The sequence below is a fragment of the Micromys minutus genome (assembly GCF_963924665.1).
Source record: "Micromys minutus genome assembly, chromosome: 6".
Taxonomy (NCBI): Eukaryota; Metazoa; Chordata; class Mammalia; order Rodentia; family Muridae; genus Micromys; species Micromys minutus.
Window position 1 is genome coordinate 51,472,533 of NC_137975.1, and position 21,363 is coordinate 51,493,895.

At 45.9% G+C, this 21,363-nt stretch overlaps 1 protein-coding gene across 5 annotated transcripts; it reads left to right on the forward strand.

Moving 5' to 3' along the window:
- Window positions 1–5,128: 5,128 nt before the first annotated feature.
- On the forward strand, window positions 5,129–13,760 carry UCMA (upper zone of growth plate and cartilage matrix associated; the record flags this gene model as incomplete). 5 transcript variants are annotated; one of them, XM_080918074.1, is made up of 5 exons in its annotated part: window positions 5,129–5,186; window positions 5,538–5,603; window positions 5,693–5,788; window positions 9,810–9,908; window positions 13,585–13,760. In XM_080918074.1, the coding sequence occupies 5 exons, from the start codon at window positions 5,129–5,131 to the stop codon at window positions 13,680–13,682; spliced, it is 417 nt and encodes a 138-aa protein (XP_080774200.1). In that variant the 3' UTR covers window positions 13,683–13,760. The 5 variants fall into 5 exon arrangements, with proteins under 5 accessions (XP_080774200.1, XP_080774202.1, XP_080774201.1 ...); XM_080918076.1 differs by lacking the exon at window positions 9,810–9,908; XM_080918075.1 differs by lacking the exon at window positions 5,538–5,603.
- Window positions 13,761–21,363: the final 7,603 nt, after the last annotated feature.

The following is a 21,363-nucleotide window of genomic DNA, read 5'->3' on the forward strand; positions in this document are numbered from 1 at the left end:
GAGTGCACATGGAGAAATCCAGATACTTATGTAGCAGAGGATGGCCTTGTCTGACATGAATGGGAGAGGAGGCCCTTGGTCCTGTGGAGGTTTGATGCCCCAGCCTAGAGGGATGCTGTAGGGGTGATGTAGAAGTGGGTGGGTAAGTGGGGGAGCACCCTTATAGAGGCAAAGGGGAGGGGAGAGGGGGGATGAAATGGGGACTTGTAGAGGGGGAACTGGGAAGTGGAATATCATTTGAGATGTAAACAAATAGAATGATTAATTAAAAAATTTTAAAAAGAGAAGAAGCACTAGTATGACTAATAAGCTATGGGCAGGGAGGGGTGGAGGTGTGCCTCTAGGTGGCTTCTGAGGGCTTTGCTTGTTTCTTTGTGTGTGTGTGTGTGTGTGTGTGTGTGTGTGTTTCAAGATATGGTATCTCTGAGTGTCCAGGAACTTGCTTTGTAAACCAGTCTGGCCTCGAACTCGGAGACTCACCTGCCTCTGCCTCCTGAGTGCTGCGACTAAAGGCGTGTGCCACCACCACCTGGCCTGCTTTTGCATTTCTGGTTTGAATAACTGGGTGGGTGGATGGTAGGATCATTCATGGAAATGGAGAAAAGAGAAAAAAGAGGGAAGTCTGAAACTCATGTCACTGGCCAAGTCTGGTACATGGTACCCGTGGAATCCAACAAAGCCTGCTATTATTATTATGCATATAATTTATTTTTTATAGCTAAATAAAACTTTGTTGTGTGTATCCAACAAGGCCAATAATAATAATAATTGTTACCATTGTGATATATTATTTGTGCACAATAATTTTATGTGAACTTTACAATTATACATATGCTTTGACCAGATTCACCCCTGCTTTCCTTCTCTAGTCCTCTCCCACCTCCAAGAGGTCCTTCAATATAATCTATATGTTACATAAAATATACATGTTATAACATTTTATAGACAACCCATGTTTCATCTATGAGGAAAAACATGTGATAAGTCTTTCTCAGTTTGGCTTTTATTTTATTTTATTTGAGACAGGGTCTCACTATGTAACCCCATTGGTCCTAGAATTCACTAAGTAGACCAGGCTAGCCTCAGACTCAGAGTTCCACCTGCTTCTGCCTCTCAAGTGCTGGGACTAAGGTGTGCCACCATGCCTAACTTGAGTCTGATTTATTTTATGTAAAGTGATGTTCTCCAGTTCCAGCCATTTTTTCTACAGATAACATAATTTTATTTTTTCTTATAGCTAAATAAGACTCGGTCATGTGCGTCTCTCTCTCCCACTCTCCCTCCCTCTTGTTGCAGTAAATGTTAAAAAAGAACCACCAACCCTCACTATTGCTGGCATTGTAGAGCCACTTGCTACTCTCTGGTCCCATCAGCAGATGCCCTCTCACGACTCCCTACCACAGACTCTGCTTATATTCCCAGTAACCCAGTAAAATCAAGACTCTCGAGGCCTGTAATTCATCAATCAGATTTGTATCAGTAAATTCTCACTCCACCAAAAGTCCTCACAATAAACTTAGATCCAATTGATATGATACAATCTGCTTACCTAGATAAGACTAATTGTCCCATAATAATCCATCCCTTATAAGATATTCATAGCTACCTGTGGCTATTTAAAGCCACACAGAGGAGGGTCATCTTTTTCCTCCTTCATCTTGGCTTCTACCCCTCTTTTGGTTTCTCTCCTCCTTTCAAAACTCTGTCTCCACTTTACTTTTTCACTGTCCAATCACGGGCATTGCCTTATCTTGTGCCCACCCTCACCTTAATATCAACTACACCCTCTCACTTTTCCCTTCCTCTTTCCTTCCCTCACTTCAGTGTTGCAAGTATACTTGTTAGTGTGTGTATACACACATGTGCATGTGCATGCATGGTCTTTTCTTGAATATTCTCTACTTTTATCCTTTTGAGCCTGAGCCTCACTGAGCTCATGGACTCTGCTAAGCTCGATAACCAGTGAGGGTCAGTGGCCTGCCTGTCTCTCTGCACCCTAGAGCTCTTCCTCCCTCCCCTGCCTTTTCACACAGGCTCTATGGATACAAACCCAGCTCCTCATCCTTGCTTGGCAGACATTTTAGGAACTGAGCCAGCTTCCTGAGCCATTTTTATTTTTACCTATTCACCTGTAGACAACAACTAGGCTGGCTCGCACAAATGTCAGCTTAGAAAGGTGGGATACACACTTCACTCTCATTAGCAGGCTCTTCTACTCTGCTCAGTGACTTCTGATACCTGGCCATCTTCTCCCAGCCTGGCTCTGAGAGAACAGCATGGAAATTACTCTCCAAGCCTTTTGGTAGAGACGGTGGGTTCATGAAACCCCAAAGAGGAAGTAAGTGACCTTGGAGAAAGTTGGTAACGGTCACCGAAAGCTGACTGCTTGGAGAGAAAGTCACTGCTCAGTAAATGTCTATGGCTGGATGGAACGGTCTTTAAATGGGCACAGGCAGATCGAGTATGTCAAAGTTGCCATGTGTTCACTGTGTCACCCAGGATTCCTGTCAAAATGGCTCTGCTCACCACAAGAAAATTTACAGAATTAAGTAACCTGGGCCCATAGGACTCAGAGGCTGAACCACCAGCCAGAGAGCAGGCAGGGGCTGGACCTGAGCCACCTACACATATGTCACAGATGTGCAGCTTGGTTTTCATGTGGGACTCCTGACAACAGGAGCAGAGGCTGTCTCTCTGTTGCCTGCCTTTGGGACCCTTTCCCCTAACAGGGCTGCCTTGTCTAGCCCAAATGGGAGAAGATACACCAAGCTTACTACAGATTGATATGCCATGGTGGGTTGATGTCCATGGGAGGCCTCCCCTTCTCTGAGGATGAGGGAGGGGCAATAAAGAGGGACTAGGAGGAGAGGAGGGAAGGGAAGCTCCAATTGGATGTAAGATAAATTAATAATAATTTTAAAAGGCTCTGCTCTAAGGCTCTTTCTCAGACAATCTGTTTAATCTGAGATGACTCTTGATGTATTCTTATGAGGTGGCTACTCCTGGGTCAGTCCTAAGAAGCCAGAACCTCTAGTTAAAGGAAGGTCTGAGATTCTAAGAAGAGGCAGAGAGAACCAGTGCGGCTGTGTCTTCACCCACTGGAAAACCTCCATTGCTGCTAGCAGCATTTATTCCCCAGGCAAGTTTATGGAAGGTGTTCATATAAAATCTTACGAAAAGGGAGCTTCAGGTGGGTGTGCTTCCAGAGCTAATGTTATGGCTGTCATTGTGACTTTGTGGATTCGTCTTTCTTCCACCCTTCCCACCCGAAACACTAGATAGGAAAGAAAAAAGAGAGGGGTGAGAGGAAAGGAAAGAGTTCCCTGAGTATAATTTATCTTTTCTTCCTTTTTTTCTCCTTCGAGCACGACTAACAAACCACAAGCAGCCCTTCCGTATGACCAATAACAGCCCACCCGCCTCTCAGGCCCCACCCACCTCTCAGGCCCCACCCACCTCTCAGGCCCCACCCACCTCTCAGGCCCCACCCACCTCTCAGGCCCCACCCGCCTCTCAGGCCCCACCTACCTCTCAGGCCCCACCCGCCTCTCAGGCCCCACCCACCTCTCAGGCCCCACCCACCTCTCAGGCCCCACCCACCTCTCAGGCCCCACCCGCCTCTCAGGCCCCACCCACCTCTCAGGCCCCACCCACCTCTCAGGCCCCACCCACCTCTCAGGCCCCACCCACCTCTCAGGCCCCACCCGCCTCTCAGGCCCCAGCATTTACACACCCTCTGAAAAGTTCCCAGAATTCCAGATGTCACACATTTGCAGAAACTCTCTGCAGCTGGCAACCCCATGTCTCTGCTAGAGCATGAGGGAAACCGTAATCAGCTGCAGCAGTTGGTCAGAAGCACCCCCTTATCCCACCTCTGGGACTAAAAGGAAAACACATTCTTATATTTCCGTGTTCCTTACGGAAACCAAAATTCCAAAATTGTCACTTCAAATGATGGTCACTACTGGAAAAACTCCAGTTGTCCAAAGGGTAATTCTTTAGCTTGAAGCTAAGAATCATGGTTCATATGGGCTACCAGCCTAGAAACACACTGTGAAACTGTGTTCTGATGCACCATATAGGCCAGAGGGCTGAAAAGGCTGGATGCCAGTGGTTACTAGGAAGTATTTTTTATTCGTGTATGTGCGCATGCGTGCGTGCTCTCGCGTGCGCGTGCTTGCTAGTAAACTGGTTCCCCTTCATGTGAGAAGAGGGTGTTCTCTTTCAGTTCTCTGCAAGAGCAGCAAGCATACATTAAAGGCTGAGCCATCTCCCCAGCCCAGTAATAAAGTATAACCATTTTTGCTACTATTGTCTTTCTCCATCTCCACAAACCTAGAGTTTCATGTTATACAGCTGTTTATAACTAATTCATTAATATTAATACAGTTCATTCATTAATTAACTAATGCGTATCAATGCAGTTCTAGGGCCTCACACCTGCCAGGCATATGATCACTGAGCCATATCCTTAGGCCAAGGACTCTATCTTTTACTCTGAAGTAATCATCCTTGGGAACAATGTATCAAGTAAGGAAATCCCGAACGTGTCATCAGAATGGCCCAGTGTCTCAGTGACCATCACCAGACATCTTGTATTCAGATACCAGGAGCCATCCTCGTCTGACATTTGTTTGCAAATGATCTCTGAGTAATTCCTTCTTCCTCTGGCCCCGTATGTTTCAGCCACGGTTACCAGCATCCTATCCCACCTTGAGGCCACGCAAAGAATTCATTCAAACCCACCATTTGCCTCTCCCACTCTGACTCAGGCTGAGTATTCCTCATAGCACCTCCTTGGGCATGGATATTGGCAAGGACAGTTCAAAACCGCCCCTGCCAGGGCCTCCACCAGCTACAAGCTCCACTTCTGTGGAGGTTTTTCCAGTCGCCAAAAAACATCTCCAGTGCTCTTGCCTGGAACAGCCAATGGAAACCACAGCCAGGACCCCTCCCACCCTCCTCCAGGGGCATCCCTGCTTCCTGCCTCCTGTTTCTCTCTCTTGCCTGTCTGCCAGACTCAGAAGTGAGGACTTACTGAGCAGCCGCTTCAGCAGTACCGGGGGCTTCCAAGATACCTCATCTTATTATCTGCCCTGTGGTTTCTTGGGGTGCACGCACTGTAAAGATGTCCTGGAGACAGGTCACCCTCCTGTCATGTCTCTCTGCTCTGGTGCTCCTGTGTAGTGAGTACGGGAGGGTCAAAGGGTGGGCCGTGTTAGCTACACAATAAGACTTGCTCTGCATAGGTAAATTTGTTCAGGTAGCATAGCTAAGAGCGGTGTGTTTAGTATGGTAACTGCTCTTGACGTGTGTTTGTGTGTGTGTGCAAACAATGTGACACAGAGAAAAGCAGCAAAGGTAAAAAATAGGAAATAACTCAGCTCATATGGTGGGTTCCCATCCGGATTGGCTATGTGGCTGGTGGTATGCCTAGGGGCAGAGGGCCCCACATGCAGTCTGGCAAGCGACTGTACCCAGAACTATTGAAGTCCCACCGGGGATGTTGCAGCCTTTCCTTGTACCCTACCCTATAGTGCTACAAGAAGGGACCAGCGCTTCCGTGGGCAGCAGACAGGCATCTGGAGAGGAGGTGCAGAAAGGTGAGTCTAGGGCTATCCCTATATGTGGGAGAGATGGATCCCGCTCCCCACCCCATGCTGGGGGTGAAGAGCTCTTCTCTGGTTTTCAGGCATGAAACAGAAGATCTTCATGCAAGAATCTGATGCCTCGAATTTCCTCAAGAGGCGTGGCAAGCGGTCTCCAAAGTCCCGAGACGAAGTCAATGGTAAGGATGCCTGATGGTCTCCCTCCCACACTGGAAGACCAAAGCCTTGGGGAATTACAGTTCTATGAGCAATAGAACCATATCTGGGGCAGGTGAGATGGCTCCAAGGGTGAAGGTGAGTGGAATTCAATCCTTGAACAGCACGTGGTAGTAAAAGACGACCGCCCCCAACAGGTTGCTCTCCGACCTCCGCAAGCACACAGTGGTACAAATGTGTCCCCGGCAAGTGAAATAAATAAATATAAAAAAACCATAGAAACGATATCATATTTCGCTGGTTGTGGGCCACAGGTTGAACTGAGTGTGGCACCAGAGTAAAGAACGGTATGAAATAAACCGCATCAAGAACACTGGGATGTATCCAGATTCAGAGAGTAAAGAACTCAGAATGTCTGTTAGGAGGAAGGGGAATGGGATACTTCAGTGTGCTTTAAAGGGAAGTGTCCTGATGCACCCAGGACAACGACGTGTCACTCAAGGGAGCACAGGGACCCACGTGCTGAGAAGGGGAGGTCTGCTGACAATTTCGCTGCTGAGTGGCCTTAGCTACTGGCTCTGACTCTGATTCCAATTTCTTTATCTGTAAACCTGGCGAAAAGCTGGTGACAATGCATTGAGGGAGGGAGCTGGTATATGTGTGTGTTTTGTTTTTCTTCAGTTTATTCTTTGTGAATTTCAGACTCTCCAGTCCTCTGAATATCCTGGTCACTGACCTTCCTCCAGTCCATGAGGCACTGGAGTTTCCGACCCCCCCCCATTGGTTCCCCCAAGCCTCTGAGCTCAGGCCATCCTGGCTGAGTGTGTGGTTTGATTCTTTCCTGGTGAGTGTGGGTGAATAGACTCTTTGTGTTCCCTTACCACACTCAGCAAGGTGGCTTGTTGCTCAGCGAAAACAGCAGGATTATTTTCAAATGATGGGGAAGAACAGATGGAAATGCTTGCGGATCATTCTTTTTGGAAACTTGAAGAAGTCTAACCAACAACCACAGTAGGAAGATCGCCAGACTGCACACAGGTTGAAATTTGAAGTGGGTTCGTGTCAAGCCTCACTGAAAGTCTGTGCAGATTAAGCCTGAGGTCTTTTTACCTTAGATAGACACTCAGGCAGGCAGTGGAGGAGGGCCAGAGTATCCAAGTGAATAACCAGGACTTCACATATTTATTTAGCAGTCACTAGGCCAAGTTCTGTGGACAGGTAGGGAAACATGACTTGGAATTAACTCGAACTTAGAACTGCTTTAGAGTAAGAATTGGATGTGTGTGTGTGTGTGCATTCGTGTGTATGTGCGCATGTGTGTGCATACAGATAGAGGCCGGAAGACAACTTCAGGTTTTTCTAAGTTGCTGTCCACTTTTCTTTTTGAGGCAGGGTCGCTCAGTGACCTGGAACTTGCCAGATAGTCTAGTTTGCTGACCAGCAAGCCCCTAGAACCTGTGTTACCTTCATCCCAACTCTGGGATTGCAAATTTTCCTCTGACTTCTACACACACACACACACACACACACACACACACACACGCACACACACACACACCCACACACGCACACACACCCACACACACACACACACACACACACACACACACACCCATACCCACACCCACACACACCATGTGTAACTGGCACCATGCCCAGTTACTTTAAATACCATTTTGGAGGAGAATGGTTGTTAGGTCAGATGTCCAATTTTTGGATTTTCTTTTTTACAAAGATGCTTCTTCAGGACCTGGTAGTCACTCATGAAGTCCTTCCTAAAAACTGAGTCTTCCTGCAACAGCTTTGTGATGTGTGGAGACACATTGGAGCCTCAAGTGAGTCGAAGGGAGACACTGCCAAGCATGGTGCTCTGGGCCAGGCAGACCTCCATTAGGCCACACACCTCTCTGAGCTTGAGTCACCTCCTGAGAAATCTGCAGGGTGTGGGGATAGACTGGACTATGCATCATTTCCGTCAGGAGAAAGTTTTCTGCCATTGTAAGTGAAGGCAGAACTTTGTGAGGAAACATAGGACTTCCCTCAGAAACTTGGCCTAAGGCAAACTCACAGATAACCTGGTTTTAATGTGTTAATTAGCGCTCACATGTTTACTTATTAATATAAGCCTCTCACTTCCAGGAGGGGTTTGAGATTTTTTTTCTTCTCTACTTGCTTATTTCTTTAAAAAAAAAAAAAAAAGATTTATTTATTTGTTTTATGTAAGTATACTGACATTGTCTTAAGACATACCATAAGAGGGCATTGGATTCCATTATAGATGGTTGTGAGCCACCATGTGGTTGCTGGGAATTGAACTTAGAACCTCTAGAAGATCAATCGAAGCTATTCAAAGCTATTAACCACTGAGCCACATCTCTCCAGCCCTTGCTTATTTCTTTTTCCTTCTTCCTCCCTCAACAGAACAAAACAAATAAAAAACCCATTTGTTGATTTACTCTTTGGTGTGTGTGTGTGTGTGTGTGTGTGTGTGTGTGTGTAGAGGTCAGAGGGCAATTTGTAGAAGCTGATTCTCTCCTCCCACATGTAGATTCTGGGGTTCAAACACAGGTTGTCAGGCTTGGTGGTAAACACCTTATGGCTGAGTCATCTTCTAGACCTCTTTGTCTCTCTCCTCTCCCTCTCCCTGCAGTGCTAAGTTTGGACTTAGCCTCGCGCATGCCGGGCAAACCCAACACTGTACTGTGGAGTGGTGGTGGGTACTGATTCCTGAGTCTTGCCTTGGCTTTTCTGTGTCTCATTCTCCCTTTGCATATGGGTGTCGTAGAACAACAGGCATTGTAGTGTAGTGACGTGGAGGGACCCTTCCTTGACAATGCGAGGCGATCTGAGGGGCCCTCTCTGTGACCCACGGTCCTTCACTGTATTTTCTAATTAAAGGACATGTCCTAAGACCCTTTAAGGAGCTTTCAATACTGTCTTCCAGAGCATCTGCCCTAGGTCTTTTTATTTTCTAGATGCCGTCATGGAGGTAAAGACCTATTTGACTGTTGTTGCTATTTTGCAGTGTTGGGAATTGAACCTAAGCTCTTGTACATTCTAGGCAAGTGCTATACCAGAGAGTCACCCCCCTGAGCCTGCTGATATTCTTTTCACAACCCTCTTAACTGCGAGACGGGGCCGTCCCTCTTAAGAAGTTTATGGCATTGACTTTTTCTGCCTTTAATTTTTCTTACAACATTATAGATATGTTTTGGATGTGTACATGTATTTGTATGTAGGAAGTGCCTGCTGGCTATAGCGCACAGGTGTCAACGCTCAGCTTATGGGAACCAGTTCTTTCCCTTCTACCGTATGAGTTCTAGGGACGGAATCATAGCATCAGGCTTGGTGACATGTGTTTTCATCCACGGAGGCATCTTGCCAGCCCCTCTTCCCTCTTAATCTCAGTGCTAATCCCCTGTCCTGTCCGAGACAGGTGCTCAGAATGGACTCAATGCTATTTATCAATGGGAGAGTCACTTTTCACAAACTTCACGTGTGTGAGTGTCTTACCTACATGCATGTCTGTGCAGGACATGCAAGCCTGCTGCCCACAGAGGCTAGAACAGGGCACTGGATTCCCTGAAACTGGAGGTACTGATGATTATGAGATGCAGTGTCGGTGCTGGGAACCAAATGCAGATCCCCTGGAAGAGCAGAGCCATCTCTCTAGCCCCAAGGTTAACTTTCAAGACATTTAATCTTAAGAGTTCATCTTTTTCCCATCTTTTGAGTTCAAGTTTCCAAGTAGTCTGGTACTTGGATCACATCACTAACTAGAGCCAAAGCACTTTACCCCCTTTTGGGCCTCCATCTTCTCATCTGTAAAATGGGGTCACTGGATAGAATAGTGTCCCAGACCCTTTGTGTTTTAAAGTCCAGGGCAGATACAAACCATCTCAGCAAAATCCCTCTTCACCAGACCCAGTTTCTCGAGGATGGTGTGTCATCCCTCACTCACACACACACACACACACACACACACACACACACACACAAACACACCTTCCTTCTGCTTTCTCAAGAGCAACTCTGTCTTCACAGTGGAAAACAGGCAGAAGCTGCGGGATGATGAACTTCGGAGAGAGTACTATGAGGAGCAAAGGAACGAGTTTGAGAACTTCGTGGAGGAACAGAGAGATGGTAAGCGCTCTCCAGCCGCAGCCTTGGGGAAGGAAGGAAATCCCAGGCTCGCCCTCGTGTTTCCCAGATGTTCACTGGAAGGAGGAGGCATGGATGGGGGGATCCACTTTCAACCCCTATCCATGGTAGATGTGAAGAGAACAAACAACCGAAATGGCTTGGCAGACTTAAAACGTTGTGGAAGAGGGTAAAGGACATAGGGGTTGGGGACACACTGGCCCCGGGGGACAGTGGAGACCAGGGCATTATTGGCTGACTGTGTGGAAGTAAAACCTTCCCATCTCTGTTTTGGAATCACTGTGGATCTAAGAACCTGAAATGTGACTCTGCTCCTGCAGAAGGGAATATCAAAGTCACTGTCATGAGTTCCTCAAACATGAGTGTACCAGTTCCAGGTGCTACTTTATCGGGGAAATTGAGGCCCACTTACCTATTCATTCTAATTGGTGTCCTCTTCCTTTCTGCCTTTTTATATGGAGGTCTGTGGTTGGGGTCAGGAATTCTCAATCACTCTTCCATCTTTTTTTCTTAAAAGATTTGTTTTATGTGTGTGGATACATTGTCACTGTCTTCAGACACAGCAGAAGAGGGCGTCAGATCTCATTACAGAAGGTTGTGAGCCACCGTGTGGTTGCTGGGAATTGAAGTCAGGACCTCTGGAAGAGCAGTCAGTGCTCTTAACTGCTGAGCCATCTTTCTAGCCCTTGTTCTTCCATTCTATCCACAGAGGCAGGGCTTCTCAATCAAATCTAGAGCTGGCCAATATGGCTAATCTCACTCTCCAGCTTGTTTTGACAACCCTGTCTTCACCTTCTGAGGGCACCATGTCCACCCAGCATTTTATGTGGATTTTGGAGCTCACACTTGTGTTTGGCAAGCTCATTATCCAATACTTGATCTTGCTAGCCCAATTCAACACTGTGATCAAGAGAGCTGATATCACAAAAGCACCTGTTCCTTTTACCTGCCTTGTACCTGACTTCTAATAGCTCTGTTCCATCATGGCCTCTCAATCACCCAATATCAAATGCATTCCTAAAAGGCTTTTTCGCATGGTTTTCTGTGTCTCTTCTCCCCTGTTAGAGGTGCCCTTTTAAACTAAGCCCTCACTCCTGTCAGTGGAGGGAAAAGTTACAGACAGTTTACGGTCTCTGATGAAGCAAGAGGCCCATTTCATTCCTCCTAACTGCCCTCTGGACACAAACCAGGCCTCAGCAGAAGTGTGGGTGGAGACAGTTCAGTTCAGGGAAGATCTGTCTGAACCAAGACTGGCTAGAGGTCTCAAGTGTCACCTCCAACAAACATCCAGAGGAACACTTACTGGAAAGAGAGGGAGAGAAGGGAAGAGACATGGAAGAAAGGGTTGAGGGTGAGAATGGGAGTATGGACATTTCTCTTTTGGTCCTTTCCGATTTCAAGCCTGACATATTCCCACACGGACGCTTGTAAGCTTCTGGTGCACGGCTTGGATACAATGCTTTTATTCAGGCTCTGGCTCACGGGCTCTGATGGGTACAGAGGTTGTTCCCCTAAGGGCATAGTGCAAAGGGTGCTCTGGGGACTCTGAAGGCTGTGCCCATTGCTCAGCAGGGGTCACCTAGCTAAATGTTGCAAGGTGTTGGGCTCCCATCTCGGGAAGTCAGAAGTCAGACTTTGTTGGGAACATGATATAAAGAGCTCAGACTGTCACCTCAGGGACAAATACTTCTGTTGTCAGAGATTTGTTGACCTTGGCGGGCAGCTGAGGAGAGCAGCTGAGGAGGGCTGTCTTGTTTTTAAAACCTGATGATTTAGAATCCAGATTTCCTTCGGTGGGATTTTTACTCACACTGTTCCTAATAACACTCGACTCAGTGCCATCTCAAATGTTTCAGGGCCTTACCAGGCCTAGTGGTGCTGGTTCGTAACCCCAGCACTTACTTGGTGGATCTCAAAACCAAAAAAAAAAAAAAAAAAAAAAAACCAAAAAAACAGTAACAAGCATAAGATATTATAATCATATTTCTAGCACATGGGTGAAAAAACTCACTGTTTTCTCTTTCACGATGAGTTGGGATGTGGGGTTACCACTCAGAGGATACTAAGACCCTGGTCCTTGAGCTCCGCCCACACAGAGAAGCGCAGCAGGGCAGAAGCTGTTGGGGACTGTCATTAGAGCACTGTTGGCACTGAGCATTTGTACAAAAATTAATTCCTGCCACATTCCTCGGGAGACAGGCCTTACCACTCCCACTTTACAGACCGAAAGAGTGAGGCTTACAGAGGTAACACAATCCACACAGCGATGTGCTAGGAGACGGTGCTCAGTGTGGACAACCACATCCATGGGGACCTTCGGGAATCTTCCCACTGGTCCACAAGGATGACGGAATGAGCAGGGTAAAACAGATCGAACCAAAGGGTCTCTCCAGAGTTTAACAAGGGAAGGGGAAAAGAGTTAGCCTAGCTTACCATAGAATTAGTTTCTGGAAAAAAAAAAAAAAGTTGACCCCATTACCCCAGCCTCCTGATTCTCTGCCCTAGAATGATGGTCACAGGGGTCCAGCTGGCTGGACTGTCACCTGCCATTTCCTCTGACTCCCCCCTCCCCCACGCCAATCTGCTTCCAGTTAGTGGTTTTATGCTAAGCCACTGGAGGTTTGGGCTCGCCCAGGGAGCTGCTTCACAAAAGGGATACCAGTCAACAACAAAAAGATGCCTACTCTGCTTCTAGGTCAAAGTCAGACCTGGAAGAGGAAGGAGTTGCTTGAGAAGCATCTGAAAGGCTAAAACCCTCACCAGGGCTGGGCTCTGTGTGTACCTGGTTGTTTTAGGTACAAAATACAGAGAGGATTTTCAGCGCCAGGGGGAGCATCTGCTGTAGGCTCACACAGAAATGAGGATCTTCAGTAGCCATGGTGTCATCTGTAGGCACTGGCTTCATCTGTCCCTTTTCCAGTTCGTTTTGACAACACAAATCTATGTTTGAAACCTACAAAATATAGACCATGCCAGGTATGGTGACACACATCTGTGGTGCCAGCCAGCACTCAGGAAGTCGAGGCATGAGGAGCGTAATAAGACTTTATCTCAAACAAGCAAAACAAGAAGGTAATTTACTGAAGGTACCCATGATGTACTGTTCCATGCTGATAACAGTCTCCATGCCCTGCTTTACATTATTTTACATTGTGTATGTATGTGTGTGTGTGTGTGTCTGTGCATGCACATGGATGTGAAGAGAACTCTTTGTGGGAGATGGTTTTCTTCTTTTTTGTGAGTTTTAGGAATGGAACTCAGGCTGCTAGGCAAGTACTACCCCCAGAAGAACCATCTCACTGGTCCATGAATATTTCAAGGTGTGGCTTGTATTTCCATGTGTCCCTTGTGTTGTTCCTTGTTGCTTTGGTGTCTAGTCATCGTAAGGCAGAGACTTTAGACTCTTTCCCCCACTTCTGACAGTAGAGGTGAGGAGGAAGCTCAGGTGCGGGTGTTGGCCTTGGTTTCAGTTCTGCTGACCGCCACCCACGACCTTTATCCTCTGGCCTGCTCCAGAACAGAAACCTTTGTACAAGTGTTCATCGGCCCCACCCAGCTTCAGGCTTGGAAGCCTCCAGGGCTCACAGGCATGCTCAGCTCAATGTTCCTCCTACAGGTGCTTTAATCTGCACAATGGCCTTTTCTTTTTCCTCCGCAGAGCAGGAGGAGAGGACCAGGGAGGCGGTGGAGCAGTGGCGACAGTGGCACTATGACGGCCTGGATCCTCCCTACCTCTACAACCGCCAAAACATCTGACCTCACCCTCAAGCAACCTGAAAGAGAAGTTCGAGACACGCCTCCTGCTTCTCCATGGAAGACCCACGAAGTGAAGCTCCCTCGAAGCCCTGGCTCCAGGAAACACACTCTTTGTTCTGATGTCTTAAGATGTCTGCTTTTGCTTCTTTATGGATGTTTGTTTTGTTTTTGATCGAGCAGCCATCTTCCCTGCATCAAATCTACACCCCGCCCCCTTGCTTAGTCACCGGAAATGGAATTAGAATGCCCATCTCATAGGACACTCTAAGGATCAAAGCGTAAAGATTTTAAGCTTGCTTATGGCCTATTAATAAAAGTGATGAATCAACCTTGTGTATCATTGCCACAAAACTACAAGGGACCTGCTGTGTGTCCAAGTGTCATGCTAAGCACATGCTCTACTACTGAGCTTACACCCCAGCTCTAACTTTCAATACAGAAACACTGTGGACAGCCAGATTGGAGGGACCACCCTCTCCCAAGTGCCTGGTGCTCCGTCTTGAAAACAGAGCTTTTTGTTTTGGGAGACTCAACCTTGGAACACAAGTGCCACCACAGCAAAAGCCAAACCCATATCCAGGTCCCAAGGCACACTTTTGTGGCGGCATGGGTACATAGCCATCTCTTTCCCCATTTCTCCTTCCCTGTGGAGTACTTGTGTGAGCCTCTTTACTGGAAGCTTCTTTACAGTGGTCATGGTACAGGTTGGTCCAATTTCCATACCAGGTAGTTTCTCTGTGAGGATAACAGGTATTTAGAGAATTTTCTGTGCTTTCAAGTTTTTCTTCCTTAACTGTTTTATATCTAAACCATTGATGCCTTTGGGGGTGTGTTTACCCTCACATGCCATGGGACAGTCTAGTGTCACTGTTTCCATTCTTTCTTCAGTAAGGTGACATGTGGGCCCTAACTTCTACACTTCCAACACGGAGACATCAATGATTTGAAAACATTTACAGGGAAAAAGTCTTGAGAAAAGACGGCCTTAAAACATACACTGTAAGACTCAAAGTTAGCCTTAGCTACCGGGAGACTCCCAAATGAGACTCGAGAATGAAGTTAGTTGCAAAAGTTGGAGGTTTATTGTCCCAACACACTGCGGTTGTCCTGCACCCAGAGAGGTGACTCCTTTTCTTTCATTTATAAGCTTTTAATACACTTTTTGAGGGCAGATTGTAGCAACAGCAACTAGGCACGTAATGATTGGTGGTCCTGGTGACCTTTACATTAATTGGCTGGGCAGGGAGGGAGACTCAGGGACCTTCCCTAAGGCCTGGGCTCTCAACACTATTACTAGTCAACACTACCACCTCTCTGTCACCTATGACCTCAGCAGGTCACCAGTGCTCCCCCGCCTGTACAAGTTGCATATTCCTACCCCCTCACTGTTGGGTGAGGCCCAGCAGAAAGGCTGTTCTGGGAGCCATCGGCATTCCATTTTGATTCCATGCTACCTGGAAGGAGGTGTTCTGGGACAAACACCTCAAGGGGTCTGGCTCCTTAATGTCTTTCCCCTCTCTCTTGTCAATGACCATGAAATGAGGGCCCTATGTTCCCCACAATGACAGGCTTCATACAAAGACACAGGGTCAGTCAATCACTGATTGAAATCTTCAAACCAAGAAGGAACAGAACTACATTCTCCCTATGAACTGCTTGTCCACAAGTATTTGTTACAGGAATGAGAGCTAACATGTTCTGAGTTGCCCTCTGGACATGCCATGCAGCTGGAAGTTGGCATATGCTAACACTGGTAGAACCATACACTAAAAGCTTGGCAGGTACCTCACTCTTCTGTAGTCATTTTTATTACTTTATTACCTGAGGGTGCTGGAGTTACATGGGAGACACGATATCTCAATGTTTGGAAGATAAAATCTCAGCTCAGTCCTTGAGCATTTAGGTTTGAGCAGAGCAAATGTCAGAGATGTACTTCTCTGATTTACTAGGTAAGAGATTCACTCACAGATTCCACCTGCTTCCTGTCACACCCCACAGGGACAGAGTAAGAGTGTAGCAAACCTGTTTCTACATTTAATTACTAAAGTTCTTCTCTTAGGGGTGGCTCCTTTACATTCCTGATCCACACCTAGACTAGAAATTGGAGAGTGACCCAACTTTACTCTTCCCTTCTGGGCCACCAAGCATGAGGGGTGATAAACCTTTTGACTGGGGCTAAGATGTAGGCAGAGACGCAAGCTTATCTTGTTGTGAGCTCCTGGGCTGAGGTTAGGTTACATGTTACTGGGCTAGTGATCCAAGGGAGGTTGGATTGTGGTCTCTTAAACTGTTCTGGTTGGCCAGGAACTAGAAGACAACACAGGCCTTGAGAACCTTTACCCTTTGATGGGTAATTAGGAAGACAATTAGGAAGGTGCTTTCCAAACTGACTACAGTTGTCTCTTGGTATTTGAGGAAGACTGGGGCCCAGACCTACCAATATCTAGATGCTCATCTCTTGCATAAACATGTATGGAACAACATTTGCATATGACCTTCCTATCCCTTTGTGTGCTCCAGTTCATCTCTAGATTACGTAAATGTAATGCAATGTATTATTCTCAAATTACAGAGAGCAATTACAAAAATGTCTGTAGTCAGTGTAGATGTGATCTTTGTCTTAAATGGTTTTAATCTGTGGTTGTTGAGCTGGTGAATGCAACATGTGTGCGCGCGCGCACGCGCACACACACACACACACACACACACACACAAAGCTCTATTATACACCCAATTGGGTAACAGAAGGCAAAACACTTCGACTTTCCATCAAGGCAAGGGTCCTAATCTGAGTACCTGTCATGTGACCCTCTTCCTTCCTTCCTTAAGTTTTATTTATTATATATAAGTACACTGTAGCTGTCTTCAGACCACACCAGAAGAGAGCATCAGATCTCATTACAGATGGTTGTAAGCCACCATGTGGTTGCCGGGATTTGAACTCAGGACCTCTGGAAGAGCAGTCAGTGCTCCTAACCACTGAGCTGTCTCTCTAGCCTGTGGCCCACTTTCATCCACACCTTCTGATTGGCATCTCCTCTTACACGCTAATACACAGGTATATTTTGTGATAGAACCATGGCTCACATCTGGACAGAGCACACTAGGCCAATGCAGTTCCACATGGAAGAGGTTTATTGAGGATGGCAGAGACGGGGAGGGGAGGAGGGTCTGCCTTTTATTTACACTGTGATGTAACCGCTCACAGGTAAAAGTGGGAGCTAAATCAAATGGATACTAGGAATATATGGCCATTGCCATGGCAACAGATATGCAGATCCCTGTCCCTGGGTTTGGAGGTGAAAGCCAGTTCCTGATACCAATATAGATGGTCACATTCTGAGCCAAGTCCCACACATCCCCCTGCCTGTCATGTGTCTGATGAAGAAATGCTCACACCAAGTAATGTCCAAAAGCAAGGAAGGTGTGGGAGAACAGCCAGTTTAAAAGCTATGCAAACAAACCCTGGACAGACTGACCTTGCCTCTTCAACATCGCTTGTGGCACTCTGGCTCTAGAGAAAGAATTCTGGCTGGGTACGGGTCCTTTAACCTCATTCACCCATCCTTAACAAGGGGGCCATTATACTTCGGCTTTTCAAGTTCAGCCTAGGATTCCTTCGTGAAAAGCCAAGCACTGTCATTCCCGATGAGAACAACGCCAAAGGTAACAAACAAAACCAGGACTCTGAGTGACCACATTTCATAATCAAGCAGCAATAGGGCTATCTGTACTTGAGGCTGCCCTTGTCAATGTGGCTTCAGGGCTTGCTTGTTCTCTTCCCTTTTGTTTTGTCTCCATGCCTTCATTCTGAAGAGGTTGAGAACAAATGTGTCAAAAATTCCTTAGTAATTTCTATCCATTAGTCTCACATGTTTTATTTGCAAATATAGTGAGGTGAGGTTCAACCAGGACGTTGTCTGGTAAAGCACTTGCTCACCAAGTTCAAGGTTCTGGGCTCAATTCCCAGCACCACCCAAAGCAAACTAAGGCTGTGACTAAGGAAGCTGTGTGCTCTGACTTTCTGAAAAGATGCTGGTGATTTTCCTAAGCCCCCACAATGAGTCATCTTGTGTTTTCTGTATATTTTTCCTGTGTTTCCCTGTCTGGTTGGGTGATTCAAATTCCAACTAATTTTCAAACAATAGTGTTCTAATGCTTTGGTAAGATCATCATAATTTGGGTTGGTGAGATGGTTGAAGAGTCAAACTGCCTGGTGCCAAGCCCAATAATATGAATTCAATCCCCAAGACTCACATGGTAGAAGCAGAGAACCAACTACTTTTAACCTCTGACCTCAGACACATTAGTCTATTTATTCTGTAATCACACACACACACACACCGAACTTACTCATTCAAAATAAAATATATGGCCAGTGTAGACTGCCTCTAGACCACTGGCTCTCAACCTTTGAGTCGTGACCCCATTGTGGGGAGAGGGTTGAATGACTCTTTGACAGGGATTGCATATCAGATACCCTGCATTTCAGTATTTACATTATGATCTGTAACAGTGGCAAAATTACAATTATAAAGTAGCAGCCAAAAATAATTTCATGGTGGGAAGGGGGTTGTCACTGCAACACGAGAATATGAGTCATTGCATTTAGGAAGGTTGAGAACCACAGCTGTAGACTATACACAGCAATCATCGGAGTCCTTCATGGTTAAAGCAAGCATTTGTATTCAGAACATCCTTTCTATCACTCATCCTAATCGTATAAACATTTGGCTAGTCAACAGCACATGACAAGATGCTCAGTGGTATTGGCGGTAAGGATTAAAACCACAGTGAGATGTCATCATACACTGATTCGAATAGCTGAACTTACAAAGGGCTGGGAAGATGGCTTAGCAGTTAAGACATTTGCTGCTCTTTAAGGTCAGTGTGGTACCCAGCACTCATATAGGGCAGGTCATCATAGCTTGCTACCTCCAGCTGGTGGGGAACCGATGTCCTCTTCTGGCCTCTGTGGCTACTGCATTCACATTGTGCACACGTGGAGACAGACAGGCACACACTCATATATGCATTAAAATGAAAATGACAATATCAGGTGTTGGTGAAGCTATGGAACACATGGGAAATGGAATTTCCATCCATATACTCGATCAACTACTGTAGAGTAGGCTGGCAGGTCTTATAAAGCTAAAACACACATTTACTTATGATGCAACCTAGATTTCCATTTCTAGATTTTTTTATTTTTACCTAAAAGACCCAACATACTTCTGAATAGATCTTCATAGCAGCTTTGGTCAAAGTTCTAATGGCTTTGATTAAAATGTCCAATGGGCGACTACATAAACCAATGACAAACATCCATTCAGCAGCATGCTTGGTAATAATATGTGGCCACATGGATGAATCTCACAATACCATGCAAGTGAAAGATGCCAGACACTGAAGTGTGTTCTATGAGTTACCTTAAACTCTAGGAAAGACAGGTAGAAAGTGGTATGAAATGGATTATTTTCTACACTTATCCTAATGGGGGCAGAGTCTAGGTTGGGCTTTTATTAGAAACTGGCTTTAGGCTAATGTCTTAATGATTGTGCTTTTGATTTAAAAAAAAATTAATGTTTTTCTATAAATTGCTTCTAACTTTAGCCAATCGGCCTTTCATTCCTTTTTCAAATATTGGCCAATATAGAATTTCAGTGTTTGAACTCTCCACCATTTTGGAGGGACTCCGGCGTATACAAGCCTGGTCACAGGGTGGTAATACTGACTTTCACAGCAGAGAACACATGTCGATGGCTATCAGTGACTCACTCAAGCAAACAGACTTTATTTTTATTTTATGTGCAGGAGTGTTTTGCCTGCATGTAAGTGCACTACATAGTCTAGAAAGTAGGGGAGAGGGATTGCTTGGTACTAGAGTTCCAGCCGGTTGCTAGTCCGTGTGTTCTGGGAAGTGCACCCAGCTCTCCTGGAAGAGCATGGAATGTTCATAACTGCTGAGTCATTGCCCTGTCTCCCATGCACCCAATGCTAATACATAAATGCCTTCCTTTGGACATTATTTAACCAGCCCATTTACTTTGCTAAACCCCAGCCACCCTGAGGCTTTTGGTGTCTTAGCTTGGGTTGGAGACAATTTACCTATACAATTTACCTATTAGAAGTTCCCTATTTTCTATTCTAAAAGATTGTTATTTAATTCTTTTTCTTGTTTGGATTTTTTTTAAGTTATTTTTTTTTTCTAAACAGGAAAAGAAACCCCACATGAATAGAAAACCTAAAACAACAAACTATCTTAAAGATAGATTCAGATCAGCCGGTTTCTGCCAGTTGTTGAGTGCTCAGCCAGCTCTAAGCCTGATGACGAGATGGGCTCTGATAGTAAGTCAGGAAGAAAGGTCAACATATAGTGGATTTGATGAAAGTTTTTAATAGTTGGTAAAAGCACTAAAAGGTAGGATTAAAAGATTAATTCCGTTAATGAATATTTTTAAGGTCATGGGTAGCTCTCTCTACCCCTCTTCCCCTGTGAATATTATGGGAAACCACACACACAATGCACTCAAACCTAACTTTCCAGTATCTGTGAGAGTGGGAAGGGGTTCCGCTGGGTTTCTAATTATTTGGGAATTAAAATTAAAAACAATAAATAAATGAAGGCATCCACACGCAGGTCCCAGAGCTTTGTAAGCATCTAAACATCTCAGAGACAGCATGTAAGCAAGAACACGTTTCCCACACAGCGCAGACAGCTCTCAGCCATCCGTCCTTCCTGTTCCGTGCAGCTGTGCTGCTGACTTCAGGTACCTCATCCTTTCAGACTGGTGTCCAGGACCTTTGGTTCCTACTAACACTTATTTTACATGTCTAGCTAGAGTTTAGATTCCAGGGTAAGTATCCTGCCAACTTACATTACCCCTAGACAGTACTAGCATTCACGCGTGTCAACACTGTTTGAGAAATAGTTTGTCCAGCTAGCTTGCTTAATCTCAAGAACTGTTTCCCAGGGTTAGCTGTGTATGTTTTGACCTTTAAGATTCTTCACACACACACAATAAGTAGACCTGTAACCCTACCCAAAGTACTCAGAATTCTGTCTGTACCCTTGGTTTCTGAGTCATGTTTACAGCTTCTCAAGTTGTACATCTGCTTTTATTAGGAGCACCGAATGTCATCTTAAATAAATCTGCACGAAAGGTGACAAGAGCCAGGCATTTCTGAGTCCCACAGCATTGTATGTAGGCAGAGCAACTTCCTTCTCTATACAAACTGGCTCCGTGACTTCATCTCAAGGAAAAAGCAGAACTCACAGTGTAACAGAAGGAAAGACGGTGGCCTCCAGTGTCAGCACATTCATCATCCAGAACCCGATGTATGGAAGAGGGAGATAACCATGCCATGTTAGCGCTTTGGTCTCTCAGTGTCCATGCTAACGTGTGAAGGAGACCCAGAAGCAAAGCTCTTGTGCCACCTTTCAGTTCTGGGGCAAAAATCTGCGTGGCTGCGTAAGGCATCTGTAACGGAGGAAAGGCTGCAGTGCCCTGGCTACCCACGTGCACATTACCACTGAACCAGCACACAGAGGAAAGGGAGTAGGCACTGCGGTTACCAAGCACCTCGTCCTCATGGTGTCAATCAGGAAAAAGGACAGCACGGAGCCAATCTCTTGCTTCTCAGAGCCACAGAAGTCAGGCTGGTGGGGAGACATCTGCAG